The sequence below is a fragment of the Rhipicephalus microplus genome, chromosome X, assembly GCF_043290135.1.
Source record: "Rhipicephalus microplus isolate Deutch F79 chromosome X, USDA_Rmic, whole genome shotgun sequence".
In the NCBI taxonomy this organism is placed as follows: Eukaryota; Metazoa; Arthropoda; class Arachnida; order Ixodida; family Ixodidae; genus Rhipicephalus; species Rhipicephalus microplus.
In genome coordinates this window covers 229155406-229174918 of record NC_134710.1, presented here as the reverse complement: position 1 = coordinate 229174918, position 19513 = coordinate 229155406, and the positions used below count along the sequence as shown (strand labels likewise).

Here is a 19513-nt window from a genome sequence, read left to right as displayed (position 1 = left end):
CCTGTGATTTGCAGAACTTAAAGAACCAACAGGCTTTCTGCCTTTGGCACCTAGGCTGGAGTGTAATTTTAGACAGAACATGAATAGGGTTCTCACGTTATTGCAGTATGGCAACAAAATTGTCCTAGCCTTTCAGCAACTTGTGTTAGGTACCACTGCAAGCAGACCATCCACAGGCTTAGGTCATCAGGTCCATGAAGAAGCCACTATCTGTGGCAGTTTGCAGATAGGATTTTCAAGGCTTTATCCATAGTACAACTGCAACTTTGTATTAGTAAGCCTTTTATGACTACTAGAATTCTCAGTAGACAGATTTATTAGCAGGGGTTCAAAGACTCAGGGGTTCTTCAATACATGATTAGATAATTGCTGGATCACAATGGCTGTTGCTTTCGAGGATTAAAATGCAAGTGGTATTTCATATAGCTTTGAGGAACATCCATGCAGGAGAATCATAGCCTTAATTCTTCAGATAGTAAATGTGGTGGTACCATGTATGTAAAGCCTGATAATTGGATTTAAAGGTGTGTAACTGGCTAGTTGTTCAGGACAGACTAGGGAGATATTATGCGTGGTCCACCAAACTCTAGTCAGGTTATCAAAACTTTTAGTTGTGCTACTGAGTTACTGTTACTGTTTAGCGTTGTATAGCTACCATACTCTGAACTATAGCATTTTAGTAAGATGTATTAGTCCCTGATTCTATATCCATGTGCAGTCAGAAGCGCTAAGAGGCGACTCCAAATGCACTGTGTTTAGCAAAGGACAACATGCAAACCTTTGTGTTGCCTAGTTTTTCTGTGCTTTAAGAAGCTTTTTTTTTTGCGGAAGAAGGGGGGGGGGGGGTACAGTTGTGGGTCTCTTTCCCCCAGAATTCATGGGCAGAATGCCACTACATAGTATGCTGGAAAGTGTGATGTTCTTCGCTGTTATCATTTTGTGTGTCAGTGTGAAACGTAGGTTTGTTCATGTTAAAGGGCCATGTTGGCAGCATTTAACAATGACTGTATAGACGAGAGCACGCCTATCTCGCACCCAGGTGCCTTCGGTGGTATACCCTCGCTCCCAGAGATGCCATAATTTGTTTGCAACTACCAAGGCCCGCCTCGCTAGCATGGTAAGCAGTGCGTCTGGGAGTTTAAAAAGCGAAAATGCACCTGTTCACGCTGTGGCCGCTTATAAAATGTCATCTGGGTACCACTGCGCTGTCATCTGATGCGACAACAACCGCAAAAGGAAGAGATTGCTGAGTACTGCTTGTGAAGTCCACAGCGCATCGAGGGGAATCGTGCCGGTGCAGTGTTTTGCGATTGCACAGATTTCCGTCCACAAAGAAAAACGCTGAGCTCCGCCGCCTTCAGATATAATCGCAATCGACAGGAAAAAACTACGAGCCCAGTAAAGTGTACGAGTAAATACACTTATTACGTTTATTCAAGCGCGACTCTAGGTGTACCACTTTACAGCAGCGATTTGCGTGCAGTATGCCTGTAGTGTGTGGCACAAAACTATTGCCGTACTCTTTCGCAGGCCGCATGTCAATAATAGGATATATGTATTACTACTCGCGCGTGGATGCACGCACCGCGCATGTTTAGTACAACTGTAATGGCCTGCTATCGCGATGCAGAGATGTGAAAGGCGCGGAAATCATGGCTTTCGACTTGGTTGAACTACGACATGCCTTGACTGTCCCTAGGCGAATCTATGTGCTACAGTGAAACCTCGTTAGACCGTAGTTGGCCGGGAATGACGTTTTGGTACGCATTAAGCGATGTACGAATTAACCGTCAGTGCCAGTTTAGCGGCTACTTACCGGTCAGAAAAGAAGGCCACAATCCTCACAAACACGCGCGCGCACACACGCCGGCACGCCAGCTTTATTTATGGACAGGCAGCAAAAAAATCTGTGATCTTCACTTGCCGCCGTGGTGGCCTTGCCTCGACGACGGCATCTTCGAAGTCGGTGAGGCCGCGAGCCAGCCGGTCCATTAGGCCACGCTTCTCGGCGAAGGCTCGCATCACAGTCACAGCACGCGCAGCTTCGGATAACGAGGGGCCGTCGTCCACTTCGACATCGCCCTCCTCCTCACTTTCGCTTGAATCGGGACGAGGTGCGATGGCGGCAACAATGTCGCTGTCGGAAAAGTCCGGGGATGTAAGGACGTCTCCGTCCACATCTCGGAAAGTGCCGAAGTTGAACTTGTCGACTCCCTCTCCTTGCCGCTCGAGCACCTCAACAAGGAGGCTCTCGCAGTCTTCGGTGTCCTCACCATCCTCGTTATCCTCCATGTTCTCGTCGTTGCCTTCTTCTGGCATCTTGAATTGTGCTCGCGCGAAACAGTTCCGTATCGTTGCAGGCTGCACCTGCATCCATGAGTGTGCAAGCAGGTGTATAGCACCCAGGAGGTCTATACTGTACGTTTTGGCACTCTCCATGGCGATCAACATCCGCCGCAAAAGATTTTTGCGGTAAATCTGTTTGACAGAGCGGATGATGCCCTGATCGAGGGGCTGGGCGAGCGCTGTCGTGTTGGGCGGCAAAAACAACAGCTTAATAGCCGACAGGTTACCCACATCGACATGCGCCGACGCATTGTCAAGCACTATCAAAATGCTCCTTTTCTTGGCAGCAAAACGGCGGTCCAGCTGGCGCACGTACTCCTCGAACAGCTGGGCTGTCATCCAGGCTTTTTTGTTGTGCTTGTAAACAACACCGGATGGCAGCCGAGCGCCTTTGAAGCACCGCGGGTTTCCATACTTGCCAATGACCATCAGTGGCAGCTTCTCACTACCGGTCATATTTACGCCAAAAGCGACCGATATGCGATTTTTGGCGTGTTTCCCGCCGGTGCACGTCTCATTTTTAAATGCCAATGTCCTATTTGGAAGAAGGCAATAAAAAAGTGCCGACTCATCAAAATTAAAAATGTCGGCGGCATCGTAGGCTGTCAAGGCTTCCTGCAAAACGGTGTCCTGCCATTCAACAGCGCCTTCTTTGTCTGCTGCAGCAGCCTCACCACAAACAACCTTCCCCACGATGCCGTAGCGGGCTTTAAACCGCGACAACCAGCCGTTGCTGCAGGCAAAACCGGGGCAGTTCAGCTGATCTGCGAAAGTTAGGGCTTTTTCGGTCAGAAGGGGTCCGCTAACCGGCAGGTTCATGCTCCGCGCCTTCTTCAGCCAGAGAAGCAGGGCCTTTTCCACTTCGGGATAAGCTGAGTCTCTCATGCGGCACCTCTTCAAATCGCTGTCTGTGCCTCCCGTCAACTTTTCGCGAGCGTTCCAAATTCCGCATACAGTAGTCAGCGGCAAGTTCTTATCGCGGGCTACCGCAGATTTCTTGGCCCCATTTTCAATAGTGCGAATGATTTCAAGTTTTTCCTTTACGCTCAAGACGTGGTACTTCGGCATACTGTAGTAAGAAGTTTTAGTGTGCGAATTTAATCGCACCACTCGCGCACAACACAAGAATAAAAAAAACAACAAAAAAAAAAACACAACACGCCGCACAAGAACGTAAGTAACGCAACACCACCACACCGCCGCCACGACCAACACTGCGGGAAAGTGAGGACTAACGACCGAATAAAGAAACGAGCTCAGCCTGGCTCGACGCTGTGGAGCCGTTGAGAATACGTACTTGGCTTGGATTGAAAGCGACAGCGAATTTGCACCCCCTACCGGGACCAGCAATCGAGAATTCCTAGGTTACCAAAAACCGATCTTGAAGGCCATGCTCTTGCACAATGGGATCGGCAACAGACGTACGCGCAAAAAATACGTCATCGTGGCCATGTTGTGACGTCACTATCGCTGGTGGTTGTTGTCCGATCGCCACATGGAGTGTATCGACCGTCTGTGCGCACGAAATTTTGCCGATTTTCGGCCTGTGCATGGATAAAGAGAACGAAAATAGTACGTACTAACCGTACATAACACCACAAGCGACTACGGCTTAAGCGGTCAGCCAATACATGGGGTTCAATGGAGATAGGGCGGGGGATTCCTCGCTACTACGTATAAACCGCAGTTACATATTAAGCGGGTACGTATTAAAGAGGTTTGACTGTATCGGCTGGCGTCACCGTAGCATTTTAAAATCTTGTTCTGGCTCACATCTTTGCACTGCATGTGTGTTCCGAGTGCCCGGCAGGACTGGCAATTGATACACATGCAGTGCATGAGCGTAAGTTGGAGCCAGATTCTAGCGCTACGTTGACGCCGGCTTACAGCCCAAATTCTGCCTTGTCACAGCCAAGGCACGCCGTAGTTAACGCTTTCCGTTCGCGTTTCTTTCCGTCGGATAATACGTACCTTATGAAGTTGCTTCCACAGCCTGCAATGCACGTGCTGCAGACATTCTGGACTGTCGAGGAAGGTCTCCTCGGCGTTTCACACGAAATCACAAAATTTCACCGAAGGAACAGCGCGAAACATGCTTACAGCCGGACTAGGGTTGTGAAGTTTCGCGTTTGATTTGCAGAGCGTCTGCTTGCGTGGCAGTTGAGGGTGTCGCTTTGCTGCACTTGCAACAGATGGCGACACGCAGTTTTCAATATGGCAGCAAGCACTGAGCTTGCTGTGTTCTGGTGTATACATGCCATTTAAGAAAATTAAAAAAATACGGAATCCTAGCATAGCAATCCTGCGATGCTTTCATGGAAGAGCATGCAAACACTGCAACATGTTCGAATCATACTTCTGACCACAGTTTATGCACCACTGAAAGTTTACTCGGGTAGGTCAACTTTTAATGCTTCTTTTTGATGTTTCCACCCTTACTGTATATAGCCTTCATAGTTTGTGGGGTCTCGGCGAGGCGAACGAGCGCATCGCCACGCCATGCTCTTGAAGTGAACGGACACAGCAGACGCGGTCGGTACAAAGCACACAACATACATACATTTATTAACTAATTTAGACGACGATATCGTCCGTTGAATGTTACATCCATTTTAATTAACACGCTACCATACAAACAACATAACGCAGTGACACACTAAACACACAATAGCATGATAAACACACACTAACACATACCCAAGGCGGCGTCGCCAACACCTGACTTTCCACGTGGGACCCGGGCGCGAAGCCCGCGGGGCCGAGCACCGGGGACCCACGCTACAGACAACCGTTCGCGGCAGCCGCCACGCGCAGAAGAGGCTCGCTCAACTCTCGCCCACCACCAAGGCCTGCCTTCCGCCAGGGGCCACCGCCGGCGCTACCACTCTACCAACAGTGGTACTCAAAGCGAACACAACGCCATCTATCGCCCGGCGGTGGTCACCACCGAAACGAAGCCTTGGGGCAAGACACGTGCACCACGCGGCGCAGACAACTTTACAGGGGTGGTGTCAGCACCCCCACATTCTCCCAACCTTAAATCAAACCATATCCCGAAATCAAAAATTAGCTACACAAGCTTTAACAAAAAAAATGATATCGCACGACCATAATGTCCTTGCACCACGACACCGCCGCTGGTCGACACTGCTGCACTGTCCGGCTAGACTTCACCTCAGTACCGGCCTCACAACAGCAACGTTGCCGTCGGCGTGACGATCCGTCGCTAGCGCCGACACGTCTTCCAGTTGCGACCAGCACTCGCGAGGGCGCCGGACTGCAGGCAGTTGTGCAGGTCCCAGGCATCTCCATCGCCCGACCTCACGACTGCATTCCTGGCCAGCAACGCTGATGATGTGCAGGACAGCCGGCCGTGGATGACATCCTTCCCGCCGAAGACATCAATAACAACAACAAAAAAAACGTAAGAAAACAATCGAGCAGGTCCTCAGGAACAGAGCTTTGAGCTTTTCGTCCACGTGGTACGTTGGTCAGTACTGCTAGCTAATACATCGATGGCGGCCGAGATGCCCATCAAAATAAAACAAAAATCACTTTTCCTAACTCGTGCTCTCAAGAAAAAAAAAAACGAGGGAAGCAGAGCGCAACACCCCAATGCCACGATCCACCTAGTTGTGCCACGTGCGACAGGCGGCTGCCCAGAGCCTTAGGCCCAATGAGTCACCCGGCAACAACCGGCATCCACCCAGCACCCAGCCTAGGCACAGAAGAGGCTCGCCGCGAGGAGTCGTCCACTGTGTGAGGTGGCCCTATCGCTCGCCGCACACAGCAGCTTACCGAGCGATCAACGTCCACCGCCCCGGGCGGTGTCACGACGCCTCGGCGTCGAGCCGCAATACCAGACAGCGACGACGCCCGGCTCCCTGAGCCCAAAGATATAGAAGAAGCTATTTACAGAAAATCGGACCACCCACGAGGCTTCCGTACTCACTCGCTTCGGGCATGGCCTACAAACCACGTGCTCTAGACCTTGCTCACCCCAGGATGCGGACCGTATGGCTCTCGTCCCAATTCAACGTTTTTGAAAGCTAACAACAAAAAAATAACACTTGCGAGCAAAAAAAAATAAATAGAAAGTCAACCTGCCGACAAATTCAAACGCGTTACAAAACCAATCTCCTCGCTTCTCAACAAAGCACACCACCGACGCTAGCAAAGAAGTCCCCCCTAGGCCTACTCTACTCCGGCTCTAACAAAATCCCTGTATCGAACCGCAAAAACTGTCGTCCGATACTCCAAGAGCTCCACGTTGGGCAGCCACTGTGGGGTCTCGGCGAGGCGAACCAGCGCATCGCCACGCCACGCTCTTGGAGTGAACGGAAACAGCGGACGCGGTTGGTACGAAGCACACAACATACATACATTTATTAACTAATTTAGACGACGATATCGTCCGTTGAATGTTACATCCATTTTAATTAACACGCTACCATACAAACAACATAACGCAGTGACACACTAAACACACAATAGCATGATAAACACACACTAACACATACCCAAGGCGGCGTCGCCAACACCTGACTTTCCACGTGGGACCCGGGCGCGAAGCCCGCGGGGCCGAGCACCGGGGACCCACGCTACAGACAACCGTTCGCGGCAGCCGCCACGTGCAGAAGAGGCTCGCTCAACTCTCGCCCACCTTTTGCAGGGGCCACCGTCGGGGCTACCACTCTACCAACAGATGTACTCAAAGCGAACACAACGCCATCTATCGCCTGGCCGTGGTCACCACCGAAACAAAGCCTTGGGGCGAGACACGTGCGCCACGCGGCGCAGACAACTTTACAGGGGTGGTGTCAGCACCCTCATAAGTTTGAAATAAAAAGCAAAAGATACAATTTTGTGGGGGCGCAACTAGGTGCAGTGCCACTACCTACAATTTCTGCTGCGATTTAAATTACTGATGCAGCCACTTTTTTAGCACTATTGTGATGTGTGCATATAGCAAGCAGATGTTTGTGATTTTGCCATTGGAAGAAAAGGACAGTTGGAGAAGTTAAACCGGGTAAGCCCTCTAGGGTCTTTTAACCACTCTTGCTCCTTACCACACTGGAAAATATGAAACGGCCTTGTAACCTCTGCTACCATCTAGAATTTGGTTGCTGTTTGTGCACTTCCTTCATTTCTAATATGCTCAAGTGGCATACTTTTACTGCATAATGCATAATTTTTTATTGACAGCACTGTATAATGTGTATCAGTAGCTTTTTGTGTCAGTTTTACTAACAAAAGACAGTGGCTTTTGTATCAGCAGGCTAACTAAAATTCTACATTTTAATCCTGTTTTCTTCTAGAATGGCACCACAATATTAGCTGTGGATAACAGTAGCACCACATTTCTCCAACAAGAAAGCAGCTCGATGGTTGCAATGGTCCTCAATAGCTCTGGTACGCTTGGAATCCCTGTGTCCCTGGCCACGAACAGCAGTCCTTCAGTTGTGTGCCCTCCAGCGAAGACTCTGCTGCCAAAACTGGGAACAACAGGAGTGCCAGTAATGATTTCTGGCCAGCAAGCGTTTGTTCAACCTCAATCTAGGATTGTGCAGCAAGCCGTTGGCAGCTCGAACCTCGTGCTCACTTTAGCTGACTCTAGTGAGGTATCTCAAAATCTTATGTCTAGTGCACAGCAGGGGAGCACTCTTACGTCCAGTGCACAGCAGGTGAGCACTCTTACGTCCAGTGCACAGCAGGTAAGCACTCTTACGTCCAGTGCACAGCAGGTGAGCACTCTTACGTCCAGTGCACAGCAGGTGAGCACTCTTACGTCCAGTGCACAGCAGGGGAGCACTCTTACGTCCAGTGCACAGCAGGGGAGCACTCTTATGTCCACTGCACAGAAGGGAAGCACTCTTACGTCCACTGCACAACAGGGGAGCACTCTTATGTCCAGTAAACAGCAGGGGAACACTCTTATGTCCAGTGCACAGCAGGGGAGCACTCTTATGTCCACTGCACAGCAGGGGAGCACTCTTATGTCCACTGCACAACAGGGGAGCACTCTTATGTCCACTGCACAGCAGGGGAGCACTCTTATGTCCACTGCACAGAAGGGAAGCACTCTTACGTCCACTGCACAACAGGGGAGCACTCTTATGTCCAGTGCACAGCAGGGGAGCACTGTAGTTGCTTGCACAGATCTCCTGTGTCAGTTGCCGTCAGCATCGTCTGATAGCAAAGATGAACAGGAAGCTCCTGAAGAATGCACGTTGTGATGCACAGACCATGTAGACTCCATCACATTGAAAGTACTGATTTGTACTTGTTTTTCATCCATCCTGCTCACTTTAGTGGTACGTAAGTTTGTACTACTGCTCTAGACGCAACCTTAAGATCTCTTACTCCTTTTTTTTTGAACCCTGAAGGAGTCCTGTGAGGAGTACATATGCATCATCAACCTTTTATGTGGGCAAAACCACCACACTGCTAAGCTTTACATAGCTTAATCCATACAACGTACAAAATGGAATATTGCTTCCAGGTGACACAAGTCAGTGTTGTGTGTTTCAAGTCATCCTGAAATACTGAAAGTTTGTGTCAGACTAGTCTACTTATTAGTTAATAATAATACTGAGAAGTGTGAAATATTTATTTGAGTGCAGTTTACCTGTTGCACAAGTTGCACATTCACCCACTACTGAAGTTATTGGTAGTGTAACTAATTTTTCAGGCTGTGAACGAAGCCCACAATACATCGGGTAAACATGCAGCAGATATAATGTGCCATGTTAGAATCTGCATTCAGCAAGGCTGCTGTGCATCTTAATCTGATGCACGTGATGCACAGTATAGACTAGTGGGTCTCAGTCATGGATGTTTCGGAACTTGTGAACAGGTGGAAGTGATGGGGACCCTTTCAATGAGAAAACAGGAGTGATGGGTTGTAATAGAACATGCAGAATGAAATAGGTGGTTTCTATATCTCCTTGACAAAGAATAGTCCAAGTAAAGCGCCATGCTTATTTGGTCCCAACAGCCTGTGAATAAGTTGTGCAGTCTGCAGTCACGTTGAACCTCTTCTTAGCTATGTCTACTGTTTCAATATGCAAGTTCAAAAAAATATGTTGGGGCATATATTTCGTAAAAAACTGCAGCAACAGTTTACAGCGCTCTTGTGAAAAAGAGGCAGCATAAGTCTGCTCTGCCGCAATTCAAGAAAGTTGCGAATTGAGGCTTACTAAAAATCAGAAGGGGCCATTGTCAAGGAACATAATGTGCCTCCAAACAACACTTTTTTGTTGTAAACCTGCTTTACGAAGACAAAAAGGACTTGACATTGCAGAGAAGGTGCCTTTTTCAAAATAGGCAAAATCAGACTGGGTACACGATGGATCCTATTATATTGTGGGCAGCAACTAAAAATATTGTCATGGGTATAGGAAGGTACTTCTGGCACGAACATTGAAATTATGCCGAATCAATGAACACGAGGACGTTTTTGTGGGACTGTGTCTGAGCTGCCCTGTTGTCCTGCGTTTCTCTGTGTTGTGTGAAGTGTTTACCGGACTGGCGTTACAGTGTACTAGAAGGGGAAGTGTGTCGCGCGGCGCTGGAAAGAGGGTCCTTCTTGCAATGACCGCTCCGCGCGCCACCAGAGGGCGCTACTGGCCACAGGAGCACTACGCTAGCTGCGGTGATACCTCTGCGAGTGGTTTGCGCGGCTGATTTGCTGATTTTTGTATTGTACCGAGTTGTCGTGCAAGTGCGGCTGTTTATGCGATTAATAACCACTGCAACGCCACCTAATCATGAAATCTAGCCCTTCCACACAAGCTGCATCACAATTTAGTGCTGTCACCACTTCTTGCGCAAAATTTCTTAGACAACGGACGAAACAGACACGGACGGGCACAAACTTCCGTTTGCGTCTGTTGTCTACGAAATTTTGTGCAAGAAGTGGTGATTATAGAATACCAACTAGCTCGAACCAACACCTTGTTAGTGCTGTCGTCCAGTCGAGCGCGTTTTTTTTTTTTTTAATTCAGGGATATTTTCAAGCAGTGACATACCTTCAAGTGGTATTGGATAAATTTTAACGCATTAACTCATAAAGCTTAAACATTTCTATTTAATGCATACAAGTGTCTGTGTTCGGTCATGCATATAGGCGTAGGCCGCCTATATCTTTTATATTGCTTCCCATGCTAAGCAGTTGAGAAGCTTCAAGCGAATGCGTCTGCATGTGGCTTCTACTTTTGCGACTGGTCGCGCACAAGCACAGACATAGACAAACATGATTCTGAACTTTATTTTTCATTCAAAAATTTTTTCAGCCCAGCTGCTCCTTTCGATTAAACCAAAATATCTTCACAACGAGACACAAACTTATCAAAAGAATAAGATCATGGTTTCCCTCGTAGAAACCCAGAAATTATCAATTACTAACCCCACCTGTCAAGCAAGCTGCTCATTTACATCGCCTCAGCTTCAGGTGTTTCGCCTGTTGTCTCTTAGAGCTGCGCTTCTTGTTCAGTGACTTAGCATAGAATCGAAACTGAAGAAGTACATAAAATTTCACTATACTCAATGTCAGCTCTTTGTGATGTGTGTCACACCCTGGCTTTGGCAGGTCAACACTTTAGAGGAACATGGCAAAGTCTTGCATCCTTTGTGCGTTAATTTTCTTTGAACTGAAGAAAACGGTAAATGACTCTTCTAAAGCGCTGACAAGGCCGGAAAGCCCAGAAGATTAGTATAACAGACCGCCATAATCACAATGTCTAATGAAGTCATTATTGGTACTTGATTGACCCTGCTCTTTGCTCATTGTCAAGAGCCCGTGATCTGCAAGTTCTTTTCCGGAGCCTTCAGTCTCGAACTGACCCAGATCAACAAATCCTTCTATGGAGCCTGAAAGAGGTAAAGACGTAAGCCGAGATAAATGAACACGCAGAAACTAACAGCACATACGATGAAACATATGGACCATCCGATTAAAAATAATGAAACAGTTTAACTGTTCACACTTTCCAGAAGGCTTGACATCAGTGTGTTCAGACAATTCATTTCGTCGAATACTATGATGCCATGCCGACTGTGCTCGTCCATGTCCTTCGTTTTTTCTTGGAGACCTTCGAACACACTTGGGTTAAAACCAAAGCCGCTCTGGAAGTGCTGTATTGCCCTCTTTAGACAAATGTGGCCTGGTAAAGCCAGAATGTCGTGCTTTCTCGTGTGTTCGTACAGCTTAGGGCTTCGCATGCGCATCAGCTTTCACTCAAGATGCCATTCACTTTCATACCTCATTCCTTTTCTTGACTTTCTCTGTGCTGCTTCAAAACACGCCTTGACAGCTGCTCGCTGCTTCTCAGGAAGGCCTCTAATTCTTTCAGCTACCGCTTTTTCAGATAACTGCTCATTTTTGTTTTCATATGACTGAAGCTAATTCTTGCGTTGCTAAGCTTGGCTTTCGTTCTCCGTAGATTATGCCGTATATTACGAGGACTTGGTTTGGCAGATACCTTCTGACGCCATCTTCTGGAAAGCTGGTTGAGTATCAGCTTCCTCTGATACAGTGAACACAAGCACCGAGGGCATCTGCTACGACAAGCGTGCAGTTCTTCGAAAAGAGCTCCCCATTAAACGAAGGGCATTTGCCAGCTAAAGGCTCCATTCCCACGCCAGGGCACAAAGTCAACTTGCTTACATTGTTTATCAGTAACTCTGCCTCCTCTCATGTTACGAGTTCCTCTTGGCGCCACTTTTTTCCTCTGATGAGAACTTCGGCGGTCGCAGCACTTTCACCAGCTTGCTTCTTAATCTGAATCTCTTCAAAGCTACCTTGCTATGCTCGACAGCGTCGGCTTCTGACTCAGCATAAAGAAATGAGTCCCCAACACACGGCAGAAAAATTTCCAACCACGCACTTGGAATGGTGAGCTTTGAAAATGACGCCCCGCCGCGGTGGTCTAGTGGCTAAGGTACTCGGCTGCTGACCCGCAGGTCGCGGGTTCAAATCCCGGCTGCGGCGGCTGCATTTCCGATGGAGGCTGAAATGTCGAGGCCCGTGTGCTCAGATTTGGGTGCACGTTAAAGAACCCCAGGTGGTCAAAATTTCCGGAGCCCTTCACTACGGCATCTCTCATAATCATATGGTGGTTTTGGGACGTTAAACCCCACAAATCAATCATCAGCTTTGAAAATGACAGACCTTGGCATTCATGTTCAGGAGCTTTATCAATTGCACCGTCTCGGTCAACATCGTTCGACAATCTTTGACATTCCTGTTCAGGAATATTATCGACCGAACTCTTTCTGTTAACATTAATAGACACAACTTCTGCCACCGTGTTGTTCTCACGCCTTATTCGCTTCGGTTTGGGAAGAATCTGATCGCTAAGGTTGCGATCCTTCCGTTTTTTCGGCAGCGCCTTTGAAGAATACTTGGGAGCATCTGGAAAAATAGTCGGAATGGCATCCTTTGATAGGAGTGGTCGATGTCGGGGGATCTCAATGATCTATTGTTGATTGTGGTCTGAAAAGTTCGCTGTATGAACCTTGTCTCGAAGTGCCACTCACAAACAACGCTGCTCTCGTCGAGGACTCGATCACCTCTCTTGATGTTCCATGACCATTTTTCCCGGCGATCACCTTCAAGCAGCACCCGAAACAAGGAGCGCGCCTCCTTACACGAGCGATAGCTGCTGTTACAATTCGGCACAAAACAGAAGCCATCTCGCTTGTCCTGCCTTCTCCCTGTCATTTTTTTTTTTTTTTCATTCCCGTAGACAAGCGCAGACACCACCGCCACTTCACTCAACTACAGCACAATGTGGCGAGAAATATCAGCGACGAGGCACAAGTCACGCGTAAACATCACAGACTGGCAATACAACACGTGCTAAACCAGAGGAGGCACTGGCTAAACACACGCGCTCCTCTGGCTCGCAGCGCCCCTAGCGCCCCCAAGCTGTACCAAGCTGCTTCATTGCTGTGGGGGCCCCCTCGCCTCCATTGTAACGCGCCGCGCACAGTACACTTCCCCTTTTGGTACACTGTACTGGCGTTAACTTCATAAATACTTCCCGTAACATATTTTTGGTGGAGGTTGCGGGTCTTCCATTAACCCGACTCTGAATCTTCGTAGCGGATGCCACCTTTGTTCAGCCATAATGCCCAAAGACAGGGCACAGTTCACACCTATTCCGTCACCTGTAATCCCTTCCCACCTTCTTGACCGTGGTACATTCTGTGGCATGAACACCCACTAACCTTGTAGAGTGGCTCCGCTTATACGAGCGTATTAGTAAACAATACAAGTGGGATGAAACTCTTATGCTTCCCAACATGATATTCTAACTACAAGGTACCGCACGCGCATGGTACAAAACGCATGAGTAGGACTTGACAAGCTGGGATGGGTGCAAGCAGAAGCTATGCAATTTGTTCGTACGGTCACTTGATAGCCAGATGGCAGCCAGGCAGGAACTCGCGTCAAGAATTCACTCTTCCACCAAGTCATACGTCGCGTACACCTGTTTCTTGTTTCAAATCGTTCCACACCATCTCTGATATGACGCAGCACATTCCAACTTTCAGTCTTCACAGTTGTGACAGCTCACCATCCCCTATTCTTGTTGAAGATGCAGGTAAGAGTAAATGGGGCAAGCTTATGCTTTTTACTCGCTTACTGCAATAACGCGTTACTTTATTCGGAGAGATGCGTGAGCACACTTTAGCTGTCAAAGTGTGCGATTACATTATTTTTTATATTTTTTAGGCATAGTTCACAGCCTGAAAAAATTAGTGATGTGGTGAGTAAACTTCTGAAACCATCTCGATTTGTTTTCCAATATTGGCTTTGCATTTTTGCTGTGATTATTGTGCTGTAAAATAAGATGTAGAAGTTTTGAGTGATGATCATTGTAAACCAGAGCATTAGTCTGGTAAAATGAATATTTTAAGCAGGCTGTGAGGCTGACGAATAATATGTGACTGATTTCATTCAACTGTAATCTTCCAGCTGTTTCATGGAACACTGTATGTGATGGCTTGTCATGAAATGTTTTTTTAAAAAGTTTGTTACTTGTTTGCTGTACGTTCTGTTGTTAACTATAACCTTTCAGTTGTTTCATGGAACACCATATGTGATGTCTTGTCATAAAATGTTTTCGGTTTGTTACTTGTGTGCTGTAAGTTCTTTTGTTTGTCTTGTTTAGTCATCTCTGCCCCCTTAAGCACCTCAGTTGGGTAATCACTTCCTTATTCATTTCCTGCCATGGTCACTGTACTATTTAAGTGTTTCTTTATTTTTGACATAATCAAGTACATATCTTAAAAGGGGCCTAAGAAAACTTTTGGTAACCTCAGAAACATGGTGCAACGAGAATTGTTCCCTTTGAATAACTTTTTGAAAATGACCTAGTACAAAACTTAGGAATCCAATTTTTCACCTGTCCTTCACAATTTCCCATTCCCTTCTGTGAGGGTAGAGCTGACAGCAATGCCCTGTGTATTGCTCTTATTTGTATATGTATTATCAAAGTTGTCTGAGAGGGAAAAAAAATCAGTGACTGGACAGGTGGGATCTTTTATCTACAACTGTCCCATTTTCTTTCGATCACTAAATAATCTGAAACAATTTGCATGCATACATGAAACATGTATGAAATATGTGTGAAAGCATATTGTCCTTTCATGCGTGAAAGCATATTGTGCTACAATAAATAGCTGGTGTCGTCTGCCAGCTAATACCACCCAACTTCAACTGACAGATGGCACGAAGTACCAAAAAAACAGAGAGATGGCACGACCTTTTTGAAAAGAGGGGAGACAATGTTTATGTGTCAGATGTTGGCTGTTTCTGAAACTTGGCTGCGTAAAATGGTTACAGCTTCAAGCTCTACTTGCATAACATGTTATTTCATCAAGCGCATGCGATGCTGGCAGGTAGCTACTAGTTGCTATAGGCAACTATCCTAAATGCACCATTATGCATTTTGGACAGTAAGTTTTGCTATACAGATTGTGTTGCTGTAATTAGTGTAAAAAATTTGGGTACACCCCAGCAAGTTTTATCAGATATTCTCACATCACTGGTGAACCAAACTTCATGTTTTAGACAGAAATGACGAACTTTTAATTCCAAATATGCCAACTGTATATTCACGTAAGAAAGAATAAAGTACTTGCATTTGAATTGAAACCAGCTGCCTCAACTCTCTTAAAAAGTTGAATAGCTACCACACTCTGTACAACTGCAATTAACACCCAAAGCCGGAACCATGAAGTGATAGCACTGACTCTGTTGCCACCACAAAGAAATGGAGCATTTTCGCCTGAAGGCTTCATCTAGTGGACTGAGACATGTATGAGTGGCGCTTGTACGCAGTAATAATGCGTGGTTTTATGGTTGTTGGTTTGTATATACATGAGTAAAATACAATTTATGGCATTAAGCCACCTCCTTGTGTTCATTTATGCTGCGCTCATTGTATTTGAAGAATCCAAGCTTCACGGATGGTTCAGGAGCCATCTAAGAGCTTTAAAAGAGCACTGACATCAAGTTTCAAGATCGGGATGTGCCTATCGTTCGATCACTTGGTATGCACAGGTATTCTTGCCCAAATTTGACTGGGATTGATCGCATAGAAGTTATTTTAATTCGATGTCAAACAGCGTAAAAAGCTAAGAAGAAAAAACTGAAAATAGATGGCCCTGCAACACCGACACTAGTGCTACGTGTTTGGTGTGATACATTCCACAAATACCATCATGAGTGACGATACGCTAGTAACAATGACGTCGGCGATCTGAGTGTGTTTGGAGCCTACTCCCGGCCATGCTCTCACTATGGCTCTCCTGCTGTGTTGGAGCGTGCATGCGATTCATTGTGTCGCATCAACTGATTTGACGTGCGCTCCACAGCGGGAGTACGATCATTCAGAGTGACAATACGTCCCAGGATGTCGGGGAACGGCTGTGCAGTGAAAACCTGCACGTCGAGGCGCGAAAAAAGCGGAGAGTGCGTGGCATTTTATGCCTTTCCAAGCCACGAACCTCAACGCAGTCAGTGGGTTGACTTCGTACACGCCGATGTACAGAGAGACTGGACGCCTGTGAAGAACAGCCACATTTGCTCGCTTCACTTTGTGCCGAGCTGCTACAGGGTAAATCCTGTGTTGGCGAACCAGTTGGGTTTCACTGGCAGTACGAGGCCCCTTCTCGAGGCCGGGGCTAAAGAGAGAGAGGAAGAACGAGTTCGCACTACTTAACCTAGCCGGCGGAAAATGTATGGAGGGGCTTTAGTCTACACCATCAGAGACACAGCTAGACTACAGTGTGTACTACAGTGGCCGCGAGGTAGCGCTCACAGCACTACAATGCGGCCGGCTCTCCACCCATTTGAACCACATTCGATAGTGGATATATTTATCAATATTACATATATTCATTCGTCACTCAGGTGTGTTTTAGGTCGCAAATCGCTACTAGGGGGTGGATAGCTACTCTTTCATGCAAAAACCTTGACATGAGTAAATTTGATGTCAGTTCTCCTTTAAGGCGCTCTAAGGAGCCCATTGCATTTTAATGACATTTATTTACACACAATCTCAAAATACATTTTCAGAAATTTTATGTACCAACGATGGAACAGAATAGCTACAAGGACTTTAAGATATTTTGTATTCCACGCCGTAGTACACCCTGGTAACATAGGACATGTAGTTATGGCCACGTCTCAGATATTTAAGCACAGCATAGTCTAGTGACCTGTTGCCAACTTTTGTTTTCATTAAGGTCCTTCAGAGCAATAAATACATGCTCTGAAGGACCTTAATAATGTTATTCATTCATCCATTTATTCATCCATCCTTCTACGCTTCAAATTCATTTTTGTGCATTACTTAAGGTATGAGGCCAAGTGCCGAAAATTTCTTTTCAAAAGCTACATTCTCTAGAAATTATTAGTCTGCAATGTAAAACACATCTTTTTTAGCACATGTGAGCATTGTAATGCAAGTAATATTTTATGGTAACTTTCCATAATTAAATATTTCATTAAAAGTGTTTTTTAAGTGAGCACTCCTAACTCAAGTTGAAAAATTTTTATTTTGTGCAGACACATATAAATTTAAAGCTTTGGCTTATGCGATGAACCAGAACTAATGAGATCTGATGAATAGTAGAAACATAGTAATTAACCAAAAAAGTTTGCACTAACACTGGGGGCATCTTCGTATAATGGACAGCCATATTAAATCGTGTGGCACGATTTTGCTCATTGAGGTTCATTGCACACCTGAGAATGTGATAAAGAAGTGTTTGAAGTTTTAATGAAAAATGTTAATTAGAAAAAGAGCTGTGACTGTTTGCGTACGGAAAAATGCCAGAAACGCAAGTTTTGAGAAAATCTACAAACTAGAATTGAAACGGGTGCAGTGCTTACACAAGATACTGGGGAGGGCTAAAATTCTCAGTATTTGTAGCCATTGCCATCGTGAACCTGACTATTGTGCGTCTTTTGTCTAGTGGCAACTCTAATTTTTTTTTAGCTTGTTTTGCACGAACAGTGACATGACGAGGAGCTTTCACACTACGGTGCTGATCGTTTGTACGGCACGCTTTTTCAGTGTAGGGGCCAGGCTCGATCCCAATTTGCTTAAAAATATCAAATGTGCTCGTGTTACTGTTATTGAAATGACGCACATCGTCAAGCAAAGCAAACTTGATGGTTTACAGGCTCACATAACTGTCCTTGAGCATGAGAAATGCATCTATTATGTTACACATTCACCTTATGAGAAGATTATAACTTCTATGACTAAAAATTATGTGTTGGCAGTGCTTCTTGAGCATTATTACATGTTTGCTTTTGATATGAGTGCTAAATAATCAACAAAATCTACATATCAAGGTAATTTTATGAAACACAAGATTGGCACTTTCAGTTTCGATTTTGTAGGTGATGGGTGGTCCAACATTTGAGCTTGTATCTTTAAAAAGAAACTGCTTAGGCAGAAGCTTTATGTAGTGAAATGGTGAGCAATAAATTGAGCATTTAATATAATTGAAAAAAAATATTTCGAGAAAAAAATTGCTTTTTCCACTTGGCCTCATACCTTAAGTGGCTATAACCTCAGTATGAATTTCGCAGCCTGCACTCAGAGCAAGCATTTCCACAAAGGCATTTTTTATTATGCTTTTATTGTAATGAGATGGAGTGTTTACCTTCACCTTCAAGAACTAAAAATAAGAGTACCGTGCTGACAAGCTGTAACTTGACCGATGCGTGCAATCACAAGGAGTGTTATTTTCTCATGCCAGTAGAGAGTATTGCTTTATGTTGTGTTTTGAATAATGTAAATATGTGTATGGCTGTAATAAAAAAAAACTCAAAAGCGTAAGAGAGAGCTATTTGAAGCAGCTAACATTAGGAAAGTGGCAATCCCTGCACAAGTTCACCTAATGTAACCATTAGTTCAAAAGATGACCATTCATAATGTTTGCATTTTTTTACAGCATGTGCCTGCTTGTGTCATTTATGTTCATTCAACTCGTGTGTATTTGCACTGCATGTACTCACTCTTTAGGAAGCATATTATCAAATTGTTATTTTTTTGTATTGTGTTGCTATTCTCAACTGACAAATTTTGTCATGGATACTATTTAAAACACAGCTATTAGAACATGCCTAAATTTATATCACAAACCTTATTGATCATCTGAGTGAAATGGGAAGGTTTAAAAGACTGCTTTTGGCATACTCTGCTCAGATTATTAGGAACATTGAAATTTTGAAATTCATTTTTAAGTTGTAGGGCTTCGACGTGGCAATAAATATTGACCTTTAGAGTTCGATAAGACATTTTCTACGAAATGAATGTGTTCATGCTCAGCCACGAAATGAATGTGTTCATGCTCAGCCATAATTCGGGGGGTGGGGAGGGACCATATCTTTTTTTTTAGTCGGAAGCTGCATTTACTTTGGGGATGGCATGGCTATGTACAGAAATGAAAAGCAGTTTGTCTCAAGTATGACTGTTCCTAAGAAATGCTAACCTCTCCAACACGTGCATTCAGTGAAGAAAGAACAAATTCAATGGTGTTGAAACAGTCAAGTTGTGTATTGGAAATGAAACTTAATTTCGGAAATCCCTAACTGTGGTCAGCCAGACCCTTAGACAGGCATTCTGTACGAAAAGCA

General features: G+C 45.6%; 1 protein-coding gene across 1 annotated transcript in view; it reads left to right on the top strand.

The window, feature by feature from the left end:
- The window catches only part of LOC119187883 (uncharacterized), a 60119-nt gene extending 44608 nt beyond the window's left edge, over positions 1–15511 (top strand). The window contains exon 8 of the mRNA XM_037435990.2: positions 7665–15511. Within this exon, the coding sequence (XP_037291887.1) occupies positions 7665–8582 (918 nt within the window). The 3' untranslated portion in view covers positions 8583–15511. The remainder of the gene's footprint in view (positions 1–7664) is intronic.
- Positions 15512–19513: the final 4002 nt, after the last annotated feature.